The sequence below is a fragment of the Prosopis cineraria genome, unplaced genomic scaffold (assembly GCF_029017545.1).
Source record: "Prosopis cineraria cultivar Desert tree isolate PC_DT_omini unplaced genomic scaffold, ASM2901754v1 PC5, whole genome shotgun sequence".
Taxonomy (NCBI): Eukaryota; Viridiplantae; Streptophyta; class Magnoliopsida; order Fabales; family Fabaceae; genus Prosopis; species Prosopis cineraria.
The window spans coordinates 2,323,259-2,341,151 of record NW_026555336.1 but is presented as its reverse complement, the minus strand read 5'-3'; the positions used below and the strand labels follow the sequence as shown (position 1 = coordinate 2,341,151).

Genomic DNA, 17,893 nt, shown 5'->3' with positions numbered 1-17,893 from the left:
TTAAATGGACAATCTATTATTAAACATGCAAGTTGTCTCATTTAACTTGTGAATTAAATGAGCTGTATATATTTGAACCTTTTAAAAGAAGTTTTTAAATAAAATCCCAATCCAATCCATAAAATTAATAGGTTAAATGAATTGGCTCTCATTCCGGCTTAATTCAGTGCAATCGAATCAAGTGAACATTTTTTTTTATTCAATATGAAAATTAGGCAAGTAGAATCCAAAATAGCCTCTGCCATTAGTCAAACGCCGCCTTTTTTGGACTTGTATGTTTGTTCCTGGTAATTTGGCATCTGAATAGGGGCATTTTTAGTGAAGTAGAAAATCGGTAAAGGGTATATTCGTCAATTAATCACCATCCACAGCACCATAAGTGCGTTTTCCGTTGAAGCCTGAAGGACAAATCCAGACACGAAAGTATGAACGAGACGAAGCTTCTCCGAAATCAGAATCCCTCAATTAGCCGTGCATATGTTATTAATTGACGACTTTTTTTCCTTTCCCTTTCTGTAATTATTTAATTAAGATTTATTGTCCTCCGAATTCCAATCCCAGACTTAAATTTCATCTAGCTATGGTGAGTTACTTCTCCAACTGCTACAGCCATTTATTTCAACAATTGCAGGATGCTCGAAGGTATGGTATTTATAGCTTCACTCTCAAGTGTGTTTTTTTTTTTTTTTTTCAATGTAACAAAATTTCGGCAATATAATAGTTGTCACTGACCCCTCTTCTTTGAGCATTTATTGATACAGATGGCTGCTCAACGGCTTCAGCCACGAGGTTTTATTTCTCATTTAATTAATCAAGGAACTCTGTCAGATGTTCAGTAGGATAATATGATATCCTGAGAGATCAAAGCTTGAGTATTGTTTTAGGTTTCAGAAGGTGATGGTAATGCTGTTCGCTCAAAACCCAATACAGACCAATACAATTTCCATCAAGAGATGTCCTATTACCCCAGAAACTTGATTATTGTGCTCACGATCTTCTTCATCTCCTCAACAAGAGCAGAAAAGTCGAGCAACTCTGGTCGCCGTTGTGGAAATTATTCCGTGCAGTATCCTTTCGGTTTCACGGAGAAGTGCGACTGCAAGATCAGATTGAACTGCAATGGGACGCGCATGGAAATTGGGGGCATGCAGGTGGAGAAAGTAACCTCTAGCAGCATCTTCGTCAATCTTCCTGCAAGATGCAACCGAAGTATGAAATCTATCCTCCCCCTTTTCAGTCCCCACTTCGCTCCCACACGGAACAATAGCCTTCTGGTACAAAATTGTTCTTCTCAGCAGGACAGATGCTTTATACCCACCGCCAGTCTCATGGGCAGTCAATTCAATTTGAAGACTTGCCATCGTGGTAACATCAGTTGCTTTTTGCAAACAAGGGATGATACAGATGTTCTGACAACAGCAGAATTGAATAAAACTACGTGCAAGTTCTTGTTCTCTGGGATTGCTATTGAGCAAGGCAAAGACCCAACGATTGCGCTCCGTCTTCAGATGCTTGAATTGGGGTGGTGGCTTGAAGGCCCACCCCGATGCTCTGACAATGCCATCCCTACCAAAGTTCATCTCGGCGGCAGGAAGACCGGGTACCGATGCCAGTGTCATGAAGGTTACGCCGGAGATGGCTTCAAGAACGGCACTGGTTGCCGGAAAGGTGAGTCCAGTTGTTGAGACTAATTTCAATATGGTAATTTATTATAGTAAAAATTAATCTTTTAGTCCTTCAACTTTTAACTTATTTATAACTCAATCCCGCTCGCTGTGATTCAATCCCTCGACTATAACTCGTTGCAACTCAATTCCTCAACTTTTAATTTATCTATAACTCAGTCCTTATTTTTTAATTTTTTTAAAAAATTTTTATCAAAAAAGAGGGATAAAAAATGCTCATATAATATTTTAAAATACCCTCTTCTTATTCATTAATGTGAGATATAAGCTAATATGAAAAAAAATTAATAAAGGTTAAGGGATTAATTTGTAAGTAATTTAAAAATTGAGAGATTGAGTTATAGGCGAATTATAGCTAAGTAACTGAGTCATAATGAGTCATAATTGAGAAATTGAGTTATAAGTAGTGATAAGATGACTGAAAGATTAATTTTTTTTATTATATATTCTCTGTTTTTTTTGTCATTTGGTTATTCTTTTTCGGTGGAATCTTGACGAAGAAAGTGGGGTTTGACGGGACCAATTGTTAAAGTATGCAGCTAGTTGTGGCATTATGCGATGACCAATTAGGCAGTAACAACTGGATTATATCTCGTGTAAAAGCATTTCAACTTCGCTGTGGATTTTTCTTTGGCTTGAGAATCGTTTCAAAACTAGCAGTGTGTACTTTACATAGGGCCCTAAAGACGCTTGTATTGTTGAGAGGGCACTCCAAACAATGAAACATTGCGTTTCGTTTGATTTCACCTTATTCCATAAAGGATAATTCCATTTCACTATGTCAAACTCTTGGACACTTTCCAAGCGTCAGCATCTTGTTCTTATAGGATACTTATGGCCTGATCCTCTACCGCTTTTTCCATTCCATTGATTGGTTTGTGGGAAAATTTCAAGTTAATGGGGATTTGCCATAATCCTTCATAGAATAATTTTTACTAGGTGAAAATAGTTAGTTTTTTGGATCAAGGATCAAATTTACCTTATAACCATTTTTTTTTTTTGAAGAACATACGGTATCCCATATTGTAAGATAGTGCAAATTAAACAAGAAACTATCAAAATTGTAGTATCTGTTATCCTTCCATCCATTTCGAGCAAACCTAGTTCACCAATATTTTGAGTTAAAAAACAAGCTGAATGCCACGTGTCAGAAAATGCCATCTCTCATTGAAACTTGCTTCTCGGGCTCGACATTGAGTTCTTCCTTCACTTTCTTCTCCACATTCAAATCCTCGACTGGTTATGCCATTTCATGAGAATCATCGGAATCATTTTCTGCTTTCGCCGGGATTTGATTCTCTAGAGCCGAATGAACGGGTACCTTGCTGTTTAGACACATTTCATCGGACATACGCGAATCATCGAACCCCTCTTGCTTTATCGGTGTCGAACTGGGACTCCGTCAGAGCTAAGCGAACAACCGGTTCAGGAACCTCGAAACTGAATCGTGACTGTACCTTCTTGATCGACTCGCACAAAGGATCTGCCTCCATCATGCAGATAGCATTCGGCAAAAACATTGAATATGAGAGAGCGGAATGTTGAGACTTGAGAAACGATGAAGAGAATGAAACATTGAGAACAAATTGATGAAGCAGAAGAAAAATCAAAACAGAAAATTCCAGAAAGAGCGAGTATGAAGGATGATGAATCGCTGGAGCTTGCCATTGCCATCTCTCTTCTCTGATCAAAGGCTTGCTCCTTCACAACCTGATGCTCTCTGCTGTGAGCATAAGGTTCGAAATCCTTCGGTTCTTTAACTTTTCCCCAGTGTGTTTTCCTGAGAACCAAATATATTTTGACACGTGGCATTTAGCATGTTTTTCAGTCAAACTATTGGTCAACTAACGGACGTTTGTTCAAATGGACGGAAGGATAACTGACGCTGATTTTGATAGTTCATATTTTAATTTTCACCATCTCATAATCTAGGATATTAGATATTGGATGCTCTTTGAAAAATAATTGAAAGGTAAATTTGCTTCTTGAACCTAGATTTTTTGTTGATGCGCTATTCCCAATAAGATGAGTAATTGAAAAGGCAAAATGCCTTGGTGTTGTGAATGATAACTTGCCAACTAGAAAATCCAGGTCAACATTTTGTAGCTCCCGCTCACGATTATCTGTACAGACAATGTATTCGGCAAATCACAAGTCTGGCCCAATGGATTTGATTTGTTTTTAGCGGTAGTCAAACGGGAGAGAGCGATTACTGGTTTACAAAATGCATCTGATATTAACATGAACGGTTGTCATTCTTAAGCGTCGGGCCATCACCGACATTTTACTGGTTTACATGTTTTATGCACTTCTGATAACAAAAGAAATTGTGCGTTTCCCACGGGACATCTTTAAGTCGTTTAGGTCATGACGGAACCAGCATGCCAAATGACTTTTATTAATCAAGTTTTTTTTTTCCCGATTATTCGTCCATCAATGCACGAGATTATGCTATGCTCTATTTCTGATTTGTTGTTGGCTTAGCATTATCTTTTCCCCAGTCTTTAATCTAAAAAAAAAAAAAATTGTACTTTTATCAGCCCTTTGTTACTGTTGACAGTGATGAAGAATATACTTGATGGCCTGATGGTTGATGGGATTTTGCTATATTCTGCCATCATCTTTCTTTCTTACTTTTTAAAGAAGAAAAAGTTGGGTACAATCTCGTTGTTGCATTCTTTTCTATGTCACTGCCACCCCAAATTGTTTTTATCCCATGATTCGATTTAGATACAAGGTAATGCGATACTTGCTTATGGTGCACTTTGAGACTTACAGCCCTTTGTTCTAAACATTCATTGTTTTTCTTTTCTTTTCTGGCACAAGAAACTAAACATTCATGGTTGCTGATTGTTTCTTTTTCCTTTTCTTTTGATTTTTTTTTTGGGGTTGTCCTGCTTTCAGATTCTCAGTGCAGCGCCTCAACTCTAATGTCTGGTGGATGTGGAAAAGCAATTAAAATCGGTGTTCTTGTCGGAGGTAAAATCTCACTTCTTGGATGGCTTCTGTTCTTTTCAGGCTAAATTTTGTCAATATCCTATTCCTATGTACATCAGCTTTATCAAATGCCTTTTTCATCCACTGATCAACTAGAGGACTTGATATGAGAGAATCATTGTCCCGTCACAAAGTTGCTTATTGGTTAATACACATCTTTTAGACTCCAAATTCTAGTATCAGTTATGCCCTCTTTCTTTTTTGGCTCTTGCTTTCTCCTTTTTCTAATTTGTCATTGACTTTTATCCAACTCTGGATAGAAAAAACATACTCTTGAATTTCATTGCGTTAAGATTTTTAAGGATCCAAATCTCCATGGCTGTTTGTAGGGATCATTGCTGTAGCTGTCTTCCTGACTGGTTTGTGTCTTCGATGTTACTTTGCTCGGCGCCATTATGCGTGTTTGACAAAACAAATGACAGTAAAGCGCCTATTACGTGAAGCTGCAGGCAACTCTACTGTTCCTTTTTACCCGTACAAAGAAATAGAAAAAGCCACTAACTTTTTCTCTGAGGAACAGAGGTTGGGAACTGGGGCTTTTGGTACAGTATATGCTGGAAAACTACACGATAATGAATGTGTTGCTATAAAAAAAATCAAGTATAAAGACACCAACAGTGTTGACCGAGTTATGAACGAGATCAAGCTTCTTTCGTCTGTGAGTCACCCTAATTTAGTTCGCCTCTTGGGCTGCTGCATAGAGGGTGGTGAGCAGATACTTGTTTACGAGTTTATGCCCAATGGAACACTATCCCAGCATTTGCAAAGAATGAGGGGAACTGGACTTACATGGACAACACGACTCACCATTGCTACTGAAACAGCTAATGCTATTGCTTATCTTCATTCTGCCATTGATCCCCCAATTTATCACAGGGACATAAAATCCAGCAATATACTCTTGGATTACGACTTCAAATCAAAAGTAGCAGATTTTGGGCTTTCTAGGCTTGGCATGACAGAAACATCACATATCTCAACTGCTCCACAAGGGACTCCAGGCTATGTCGACCCTCAATACCACCAAAACTTCCATCTTTCTGATAAAAGTGATGTTTATAGTTTTGGAGTGGTTTTGGTAGAGATAATAACCGCCTTGAAAGTGGTTGATTTTGCACGACCTCATAGTGAGGTTAATTTGGCTGCACTCGCTGTTGATAGAATAAGAAGAGGTTCTGTGGATGAGATTATAGATCCTTTTCTGGAGCCTCACAGGGATGCTTGGACACTCTACTCTGTTCACAAGGTTGCTGAGCTCGCATTTAGATGCCTTGCTTATCACAGCGACATGAGGCCTACCATGATGGAGGTAGCAGAGGAGCTAGAACACATCAAACGCAGTGGACGGGCATCAATGGAAGAAACACTATGCACGGCTTTGTCCATTGGTTCCTCATGTTCATCACCTCGCATTGGAAGTGAGAAGTCAATGGATCGTATTACTCTTAAAAAAGCTGAACGAGGGAGCAAGAGATCAATTAGTCAACAGAAGATGGATAAAATTCAGCATTCTACGGAAGCAGTGAAGGATAGCTCTCCTGTATCAGTGCATGATCCTTGGTCAAGCGGACAAAGCTCACCCTCAGCAAACAGCTTGCTGGGAAACGTAGTTCAGTGATAAGCAGAAGCTCATTTTTGTGGAAAGCCTCCAGCAATGTGAATACTAAGCGCATATTCCTTTTCTCGTTACATATATAGTTACAATATGGCTATCTTTGAAGATGACTAGTTTAGTAATCTGTCGTCCATCTCCTTAAAAATAATTAACGCAGGGTTAGTGATGGCTACAAGGGAAAAGGAAACAAAGCCGGATAATCCATATGTAGAAGTTTGGCTGGGAAATTGCCAAAAACTCAGCCTATGCTTAACCTGTTTCTAGGTTATTTAAATAGATGAAATTGGAAAATGAGAAAATGCAGAGGTGTGCAGCCTAACAGCTATGGTTATTTGATGGTACTAAGTATGTAATATGATGCGGCCATGCCTGGAAGCGAACATGCTTTCCGTTTAGTCCTTGATCGTGTTTTTTTTTTTTTTTTTTTTTAAAGGAACCCGAGCAAGAGCGGTATTTGGGTGATACGAATAAACATAGCTTTGCATTAATGCCAGCAGGGCTGCCCCAAAGAAATACAGCTACATCCATTACCTGTCAAAACATATACAACTCTCTTGGAGTTTCAAACTTACTATGACTCGTAGTAGTCGAATCCAACAGTCCCACTTGTTCCCGGGAAAAAGAGGGGTGTCAAAATGTCTTGTACCAATAAATATGTAACATTTGCAAAAACAATTTTTACATATCTTAATCAAAGTAAATATAAAAAGCCAAGCGCGGTTAGTGATTTTGAATATTCTACCCCTTTCGAAACGGGGTTCCAAATTGCCTTGACGCATGAACCGGGAGTCAACCATGATTTAGCCGTCTTGGTACTTGACTGGGGCAAAAGGAATGAAAAGCATCATGAATTAACTGTAGAACCCGCAGTTTCATTTTGTTTTACTTACATTACTGATGATAACTTATGCATCTCGTCTCTCTTCTGCAAATTAAAGACTCTCTCTATCATTGACCAATAAAATTGGATTAGTTCAGCAACTAGTGAACAATCATATAGAGTTGCTTTTGGCGAGCAGTCTAATAGCGCGTTTGCATCGAGCACCTCCATCTTCCTGCGATGCTCCCTCATCACTTGCTACTGGAATATTAGGTTTGGTTTATTCTTCCTCTCTTCTTAATTATCTATCATTGAAAGTAAACCATGCCAAAATAATATTAACAAAAATTGAAGGATGGATACTTTTTTAACATGAGATTTATACGTGTTCATATTATGCAGCTTAACTTGAGATGGATGACTGCCCAACGACATCATGATGCTTTTCTTCCATATTTCTCTTCAATTCACTCCTGATGATGGTGAAGAAGATCAAATATATGATTCTTTTAATAGATTAAACTCTAACAATTCAAGTTGAAGTTCAGGGCATCAGTTCTACTTCCCTATTCGGTTAAAACTACTTCAAATTGCATCAAAACAAGCGTGCAATCACATGAGAAGCCACGCGGTTGCGCTCATTCTACTCTTAGTGTTGGACTCAACAAGAGCAGAGACAGAGATTTCTGCTATCTGTGAGCGCAGGTGTGGAGAGTATACCGTGCAATACCCCTTCGGATTCTCTGGGGACTGCTATATCATGTTAAACTGCAGCAACAGCCACGAGATGGAAATTGGGGGATTTCAGGTCCAGAAAATAACCTCTAGCAGTATCTTCATCAACGTTCCTGCTAAATGCAACCGAAGCATCCAATCCATTCAATCCCTTTTTAGTGAAAAATTTGCTCCCACAACGAACAATAGCCTTCTCGTGCAAACTTGTTCATCTGCAATCGGCGGCTGCGTTATCCCCCCCCCCCCTCAGTTTCATGGGCAATCAACTTGAGTTTGCAGGTTGCGATAAAAATAGTGATGATATCAGTTGCTTTACGGGATTTCAAGCAACGAAGTGCGATTCGGTCGAACTCGGTGCAAGTTCTTGTTCTCGGCGATTGCGAATGAGAGAGGTGGAGACCTGCAGGCGGTGTCGCTGCAGTTTCAGGTGCTTGAATTGGGGTGGTGGCTTGAAGGCGCATGCTCATGCTCTAACAACGCAGACTGCACAGAGGTACATCTCGCAGACAGTAAGCTCAGGTTTCGATGCCAGTGCCATGAAAATTACGTCGGAGATGGCTACGATTCCGGCGAGGGCACTGGTTGCGAAGAGAGTTGTGCTTGTAAGTATAATCGTTAGATTCAGGCCAAAACAAAAAAAAAACAAAAAACAAACACTAAATTAGTTTTATAATCGAAATTTTAAGGAAGAATGACAATCAGGTTTTTAAAATTAATTGTTTTTTCAGGCCATTTACAAATAAAATTTCTGTATTTACATACTAAATTTCAGTATTGATATATGTATATGATTAGTAAGGAATTAATTTCTTTATCTTGAATGTATATGTAATTCTCCCTTGATTTAATTAAAGAGGAAATAAAAATAAATTTAAAAGAAACAAAAGTAAGTTAAAAGAAATAAAGACAACCCCTATACTGAATCAAGACATGTAATTTTTTTTTTTGGCCTAAGACATGTAATGTTTATTATATCTTTAATATTATCACACAATAATTATCTTTTTGTTATTTTTGTATTAAAGAATAAAAGTATGTTATTTGTAAATTTATTTTTTAAAAAACCACTCAAATTTTACAGAAGAAATTTAAAGACAAAAAAGTACCATGAAATTACAAAAATATTATGAAGTTTTATGCCTTTTATTGAAGTCAAGATATTAAAATCAAATCGACTATTAAACCAGTCAAACAGTGGTTTGAGAGTTAATGGTCAAGCAATGATTCAAGAGTTAATTTTTTTTAATCTTTTATTAAACCACTCAAAACACTAGCTTAATGATTTAGTAATTTAATCAAATAGGTTGATTGAATTTTCATACTATGATTGAAGTTATCAATTTGCTATATTAAAATGGGAGAATTACAATCAGGTCCTACATAAAAAAATTAATTATTGTAAAATTCATTGATAATTGAATTAAACTACATTGAAATCGATTATGTTGTCGATGCAATTTAGTTCAATTGTTAATTAATATTATAATAATTAATTTTTTTATATAAGAATTCAATGTAACTCTCCCTATTAAAATTGTCAATTGTTGTGGAATACTTTATTTGATCCTTAATATAAAATAAATTTTGAAAACTTGTTTTTGCTCCTTAATATAAAAAAATTAGAATAATTAACATTTTTTCTAATTTTACCTACTATTTATTTATTATCATTTAAATTTCTAGACAACATATGAACATTAATTACAAAGAGTAGTAAAATTTAAAAATTACACATTTTTTTAAAATTTTTAATGTTTCAAAACCAGACTGGATATTAAATCGAAAAAACAAGTAGTTCACAGTTCGCATAGTTCAATTGGGTTGGATCAATGGTTGAATTAATAATGTGATAATTAAATTATATATATATATATATATATAATTCAAATATAAGAAATGAATATGAAATTATTACTCAACTTAAAAATAAAACTCAAATATTTTAAGTTTATCATGGCTTAACAAGTCATATGATAGAACATAATATTAAATAATTAAAAAAATTGATTATTTTTTTAAAAAAATTTGATAAAAAATAAAAAAAAGTAAAAAGGTATTTTTTGAGTATTTCAATTTTTAGAAACTGAATCCAGTTTTTAATTAACCTGTTGGTCCAAAGTAGCCTAATCCAATCTAGCCTTTCAAACAGTTTTTTTAGCTTGATTGAATTGTTAACCTAAGTGGTGTATAGTTTGACCGATTTGAGCATATGCTCTAGTTTGATTTTTTAATCATTGAAAATTCAAAAGATATAACTATTATCTTTCATTTCTAATCCCTTTTTCTTTTGTTCTGTCATCAGTTCGTCATTGCCATGCTTCGACATTCATTTCAAATATTCTTGAAGGTAAAACTGCAGGTCTTTAGTGGCATTATACTCTTTTAGGACTAGCTTTTGCCAAAACTTCGTCCTGTATGCTTGATAGTATGCAAATCGTTCTCAATATATTTCCTTTTTCATCATTTGACCAACTAACCAGAGGGGCTTAGAACGAGATATCTTACCTCGTGAGGGTTGCTTAGTAATAGTGTACTAGGGCTAAATGCTTACTTTCTAGCTTTCGGATTCCAATATCAGTCCTTCCTAATTCGTCCATAACCTAGATCCATTGCGGCATATACTTAGGCAAGATGAATATTTTTAAGATGAATATTTTACAAGTGCCACGTGATTTTTCGCAGGGCTTGTCATTATAGCTATCATCAGTGTTGGTGTGAGTCTTCTCTATAACATCAAATTGCAGCAGTTGCGGAAAAGACAGAGAGAGAAAGTAGAGCGACTATTACGTGAAGCAGCGGGCAATTCTCATCTCGTTGTCTACTCATACATAGAAATAGAAGAAGCCACTAATTTTTTCTCTGAGCAACGGAAGCTAGGATCTGGTGCTTTTGGTACAGTTTATTTGGGGAAACTCCGCAATGAATGGGTTGCAATAAAAAAGATAAAGCATGTAGAAAACAACAACAACGCTGTCCAAGTCATAAACGAGATCAAGCTCCTTTCTTCTGTGAGTCACCCAAATTTACTCCGCATCTTGGGTTGCTGGATAGGGGAAAGCGAGCAAATGCTTGTTCTTGAGTTTATGCCCAATGGAACACTATCTCAACATTTACGAAGACAAAGGGGTACCGTACTTCCATGGATGGCAAGGCTCGCCATTGCTGCTGAAACTGCCAATGCCATTGCGTATCTTCATTCTACTGTGGATCCTCCAATCTACCACAGAGACATAAAGTCCAGTAATATACTCTTGGATCACAACTTCAATTCAAAAGTAGCAGATTTCGGGCTTTCCAGGCTGGGCATGACAGACATATCACATATCTCAACTGCTCCACAAGGTACACCAGGCTATGTTGACCCCTCATACGAGCACAATTTCCATCTGTCTGATAAAAGCGACGTCTATAGTTTTGGAGTGGTTTTGGTAGAGATAATAACTTCCCTGAAAGCGGTTGATTTGTCTCGACCTCCAACTGAGGTTAATTTGGCTGCACTTGCAGTTGATAGGATTGGAAGGGGTTGTGTGGAAGAGATAGTAGATCCTTTCCTGTCATCAGGTGAAGATGAAGGGACGAACTATTCTGTTCACAAGGTGGCTGAGCTTGCATTTAGATGCCTTGCTTCACGAAGAGACATCAGGCCTGCTATGATGGAGGTGGCAGAGGAATTAGAATACATCAAAAGCAGTGAGTGCAAGAAATTGGAGGAAACTATATGCATGGTTGCACCAGGGGCGTCTCATGTGAACTTAGGGAGTGCGGCATTGACTGTGACTGTTCCAACAGACGGTTAATTCTCAACATTCTGTGGAGGACGTAAATGTAAGCTCTTTAACCTTCGTCGGTATATCATTGGCTAAAATGACATGGACCAGCTTATGTAGTACACATAGGCATTGGTTTCCTGCTTTCCTCTCTTGAATCATGCGGACAACTTACGATGCTATCGAGATCATATGCGGGTCATTATGTCATTATGTTTTTCTATACAATTATGTGCTTTGAACAAATAAACAGTTATCTTGGACATATAATTTCAGCATATCTTTCGTAAATCACTACAAAAGCAAGCTGATTCGAGTAGTGAGATGACCACTGAAACTTAAGGTAGGATATATTCACAGGAAGTAACAGATAATACGCCAACACGAACTGATTTCAGTCATTTCAGCTTTGCACTTTATGGCACTAAGCTAAGGTGCTAAGGTGTTCATATCAGGCTAAAATACAAGAGAGTTCTCACAGGATGTACAAAATTCAATAAACATGTAATGCTCCCACAAATAGCCCAATTGCAAGTTGAGCGGCCGGCAAATAGTAGATGCATTAGTCTCTAACGTCATGACTTTTGAGCTTTCGGCCCCAAAATACCATTCACAGCGGATGTTGCCGCCAGAACACCAAAAACCTCTACTCCAATTACCTCTCACTTGTAAAGTTAGGAATAAGAATCAGGTTTGGAGACCTTGTTTAGATAAAAGTTTAAACTTTAAAAATAACTTTTTTAAGTAATCGGGTTTGAGAGCTTGGTTTTGATAAGCTTTATAAAAAAAAAGTTCGAGTTTAGATGGCCTTTCAAACCTTGTTATATTATTATTATTTTTTTTGCTAGAACATGTGTTTAAAACTAATGACTGTTCACTTAATTCTACACGCATCATATTATTATTAATTTTAATTTATTCTAAATATTATCTTTTTTAAAATATTTTAATTAATTTATAATGTTTAATTTTATTTTAATTTTTTATTTTTTAATAAAAAACTTGTGGATCCGATTTTAAACCCTTTACATAAGAGTTAGATTTAAAAAATGAAATTCAAAATAAAAAATCTAGCTTTAACATTTAAACCCTTACCAAGCTTTTAAAAGTTAGATCCACTCGTATCTCCCTCTCTGCCACTTCTACCCCCTTTTTCGCCGCCTCAATTCCACGCTCCGCCGTCTCCAACCGACACTCCGCCGTCTCCAGCCCTTTGTCAGTGGCTTCCAAGCCCTCTCTAACAATCTCCTCGGCTGCCTCCTCAGCTTTCTTCAGATTCTTCCGAGATCCAAACAGAGGAACGTACTAACAATTTCTAATTACGTGATGTAATTTTCCCTTGTCCAGATCTATATGGGCCTGGATACATTTATGTGATGTTGAGAAATAATTTCCGCTGTCCAGATCTCCTCGTCCGCCTCATCAGCTTTCTTCAGATTCTTCCGAAATCGGAACAGAGGAACGTCCTAACAATCAATCACCTTACATATACAAGTACTTATGCTTTGCCTTTGTTGCATTTTCTCAAGTTTTTACCAAAATGAAAAGAAAGGAACAGCAGAATGTGCGTAAGAAGGGGGGGAAAAATTATCCAAGTGGCATTCCAAGTAAACACTTGCATGATAATCACCACATGAGATATTAATCCAAAGTGGCAATCATTCTACTGAGACTCTGATTCTAAATTTATGCTAGTAAAAAAAATATTTGTTTTTGTGAGTTGTAGTATTGGCTGTTGTTTGTAAAAGTTAGGACTATAAAAGTTCTCTGACCCTGTCTAACTCAATCTAACTTGATATGGTCTAGTTCTGTTTGGTCTATATAAACACTGATCTTTCAAGATCAAAAGGACGAAAAAAATAGATTATCTCTTTAAGCTGGATTGGACAAGAGACTAGACATTTAGACCATTGAGTCCAGTCCGATCCTATTAATTTATTTAATATAATTAAAATTAATTATTTTTGATAAATGCTTCAAGTGTAATTAACGCTAAGAAGATGATTGTATAAAGTTTTGTTGAGTTTGTTTTTAAATTATTGTTGTAATATAGTGTTGTTGAAGTTTGTTAAATATTGCTTTTGTTGAAACTATAAATTTAAATCATTTTGAACTATAACAGAAATATTTTTTTATTGTTGAAAATTATTACAGATTTATTGTTATTTAAGTGTTTTTGTTATTTTAATTGAATTTATTAGGTTAAAATAGATTATTGCTTTTCATATAGAAAAAAGGAAAAAAAAAAGTTAAGTGAGTACTGAACTAACAAAATCAGTTTTCCAATTCTATGAATCTAGTTTTATCCTGTTAATCTTTAAGTTATCATTGGAGAAGACTAAATTATGGATTGCCTAACTTAATCTTTTTCATAAAAAAGACTAAACTTTATGTAACCCTAATGAGAGTATTCCTTTTCCTTTTGGACCCTTCTCTTTACTTTGATCTTATTATGAGTTTTGTGAAATTAATGTCATGTTGATTTTCATGCCAAGGAGTGTAAACAAGTTGCAATAGAATATGCTGACAAATCATTTGCAATGACTTTTAATGAGACTATTCATAGAAGATTTGTGCTTAGATTGGAAGATTATATAAAAAAATTAGGATTTTGTGCATGAGGTTAAAAATTAAAGTTGAAAAGGGGTATAACTCCTGGGCAACAGAACAGCGAAAGTAAGAATGGATGGACAATTCCAAAGTAAAAATGGGCTTTTGCTGCATATTTCACAAGACACGATCACCCCTCCGACAAATTGTCAATTGCAAGCCTTTTTTTTTTTTTTGGATAAACGCATAAAAAAAACTAAAATTTGCCATTAATATATTAATTAGATTGTAATTACATTGTAATACTTCATTCGTTAGTTATTAATTTGTTATTGATTTAAATTTTTTATAATAACTTTTTTATTAAACAGAGTTAATGCTTAATAGTTGTTTTGATATATGAAACACTTTGCTTTTTAATATCCGTAGTTTCAGAAAAAAATAAAAAAACACATTCATTTCTTCAGCGCAGACGGATAAAGTTGTTTTTTAGTTTATCATAGTATAAATTGTTACAAATTCATTTCCATTAATTATTTAGGTTATACATAACTACTTCACAGTTGTCAGTAAAATTTAGTTGAAAAGAAACAAATTTTTATGTTAAAGCTTACGACTTTTTTAGCATGGTCCCTCATTAAATGCCATAAAACATAAGAGGAATTAATAATGGTTGATTAACGTTTCCATATAAAAAGAAAACGTTGATGGTTAAAAGTAATATTATATTTATACAATCTTCCATTATTAAATTTCAGTCTTCCAGCATTTATTGATATCGTTTATTATTCATTTTAAATAAAATGATACTTTCAATTTCAATGCAAAATTAATTATTAGTACTTAATCGAGAGTTGGTTTTTAATTTCTACTGCATTCAATTGTATTTCTGTATCTGAATTCGATTACTACTGATTCCCCTTTATTTTCATTTATTTTTTAACATGTTTATAGTTAAAAAAAGTAGAGCCGGTAATTCAAGCGGACCAAACTTATTCGAGTCGTGCTTAATTCGGATCGGACTTAAAGTATCTTACTTCTTCTAAAAAACTCATATAGCAAAACTCAGCTCTAACACTTTTGAGCTTTGAGCTTATTCGAGTCGGACTGAATACTTGAAACTTTTTAAAAATATTTTTTTTATTTTTTAAACCAATTTTAATCTCTAATTAATTCTATTAAGCATAAAATATTATTTTAATGTTAAAAGAATAAAATAAAAAAAATCAAGTATAGAGACACCAACAGTGATGACCGAGTTATGAACGAGATCAAGCTTCTTTCTTCTGTGAGTCACCTTAATTTAGTTCGCCCCTTGGGCTGCTGCATAGAGGGTGCTAAGCAAATATTTGTTTATGAGTATATGCCCAATGGAACATTATCCCAGCATTTGCAAAGAGTGAGGGGAATTGGACTTCCATGGACAACACGATTTACCATTGCTACTGAAACAGCTAATGCTATAGCTTATCATCATTTTGCCATTGATCCTCACTTTATCACAAGAACATGAAATCTAGGAATACACTCTTGGATTATGACTTCAAATCAAAAGTAGTAGATTTTGGGTTTTCTAGGCTTGGCATGATGGATACATTACATATTTCAACTGCTCCATAAGGGACTTCAGGCTATGTCAACCCTTAATACCACCAAAACTTCCATCTTTCTAATAAAAGTGATATCTATAGTTTTGGAGTGGTTTTGGTAGAAATAATAACTGCCTTGAAAGTTGTTGATTTTGCACGACGTCATAGTGAGATTAGCTTGGTTGTACTTGCTGTTGATAGAATGAGAAGAGGTTTTGTGGATGAGATCATAGATCCTTTTTTGGATCCTTACAGGGATGCTTGGTCACTTCACTTTATTCACAAGGTTGCTGAGCTAGCATTTAGATGCCTTGCTTGTCATAGCAACACGAGGCCTACCATGATGGAGGTGGTAGCGGAGCTAGAACATATCAAACACAAGTGGAAGTGCATCAATGGAAGAAACTCTATGCACGGTTTTGTCCATTGGTTCATCATGCTCATCATCTCGCATTGGAAGTGAGAAGTCCTATGAAGCACCGATACAAGTATGAATATCAAATATGATATGTGAACACGGTAATTTTCAAAAAAAATTAGATATAAATATGGTTGAAAAAATAATTAAATATTAAATATTTAAATACACACACATTTTTAATTTTATAATTTCATTTTTAAAGTTACCAAGTATAATTTTAAGATGTCTAATGTCATCACAAAATACAATATAATAAGTAGTTAAGCACTATCAAATGACAAAAGATAATGATCAACTTAAATTGATTCTCATCTTTTTCATATTTATTGACATCACTACTCTCTCCACTGTAACGATCAATATTTAATTCAGTAAAATAATCCATTTGAAATAACAAAATAAATCAGCAACATTATTAGATTGACAATCAACAAGTCAGTAATATTCTAGGAAGCACGGATATATTTTTTTTAAAAGTAACATTTAAAAAATAGTTTTTTAAAAAAGAACAGCATCGAGGACTTGAAGAAGAAGCACCGAGGACTTTCAGTCTTGAATATATGGGAACGCCGAACGCCAAAAGTGACAGAGCGTCAGAGAAGAAGATGAAGAAGAACAACACCGAAGAAGAAGATGAAGAAGAACTACCTTGGACTCGGAGAGACAGAGCGAGGAATCACGGGCTGAAGAGACAGAGCGCCTTGACCGAAGAAGCACCGTGACTGAAGCGACAGAGCTCGGAGTGACTGAGGAAACAGAGAGTTGTAAGCCGTGACTGAAGAAGGATGATGGTCAGACCTCGTAGAGACAGAGCAAAGCTCATGCAAGAAAGGGGAAAGGATTGACTGGAACTGGATGAAGGTTAGTGAGAGAAAAAAAAAAAAAAGAAGTAAAAATGATAATTAAGGATCTTCTAAGAATATTAATTTCAATTATAAATCGTAAAATTTTAAAATTTTAGTTAAGAATTATGGTACTTAATTGTGATAAAAAAATATAACTTGTGAGGTGGAATTCATTATTATCACTTAGAAATTCACTAATCTAATTTGAAAAAATTTGTAATGTATATTGTGAAAATATGAAATCCTACTTAAAAATTAATTGTTTAACAAAAAGCGCTATTTAAGAATTCACTAATTCGACTTGAAAATTTTTTTAATGTATATTGTGAAAATATGAAACTTCACTTAAAAATTAATTGTTTAATAAAAAACACCAATTTAAACAAATTACTTTTTATTAATGATTTTTAAGTAGGGTTTTATTTTTTCACAATACATGTTAAAAAAATTTTCAAGTCTAGTTAGTAAATTCTTAAGTAGTGTTTTTTGTTAAACATTCCATTTTCAAGTGAAATTTCATATTTTTACAATATATGTTAGTAATTTTTTTAAGTTGAGTTAGTGAATTTTCAAGTCGCGTTAGTAAATCTCACTTCATAAATTATATTTTTTTATCATAATTAAAGATCATAATTCTTAATTGAAATTTTAAAATTTTACGATCAATTAATATTTTTAAAAAGTCCTTAATTGTTATTCTTAAAAAAAAAAAAAGGCTAAAACACTGAGTTTCAGTTACAACCCGTCTCTGCCCGTGTCCGACTGAAACCGGAAAAGCAGATGCACCGCTTCCGCATCTTGAATATGTGTCCGTGTCGAATACGTATCCGACAAGGACACGGTGGCATTTTGCACGTATCCTTGCTTCC

At 35.1% G+C, this 17,893-nt stretch overlaps 1 protein-coding gene and 2 pseudogenes across 2 annotated transcripts; all 3 read left to right on the top strand.

Annotated features, from left to right (window-relative positions):
• The first annotated feature begins 394 nt into the window (after positions 1–394).
• Positions 395–6,421, top strand: LOC129311319 (wall-associated receptor kinase-like 14). 2 transcript variants are annotated; one of them, XM_054953548.1, is made up of 5 exons: positions 395–642; positions 762–789; positions 885–1,668; positions 4,590–4,664; positions 5,012–6,421. In XM_054953548.1, the coding sequence occupies exons 1-5, from the start codon at positions 581–583 to the stop codon at positions 6,298–6,300; spliced, it is 2,238 nt and encodes a 745-aa protein (XP_054809523.1). In that variant the 5' UTR covers positions 395–580; the 3' UTR covers positions 6,301–6,421. The 2 variants fall into 2 exon arrangements, with proteins under 2 accessions (XP_054809523.1, XP_054809524.1); XM_054953549.1 differs by having other exon boundaries at positions 628–647.
• Positions 6,422–6,565: 144 nt separating this feature from the next.
• Positions 6,566–11,910, top strand: LOC129311320 (wall-associated receptor kinase-like 14; annotated as a pseudogene).
• Positions 11,911–15,753: 3,843 nt separating this feature from the next.
• Positions 15,754–16,252, top strand: LOC129311464 (wall-associated receptor kinase-like 14; annotated as a pseudogene).
• Positions 16,253–17,893: the final 1,641 nt, after the last annotated feature.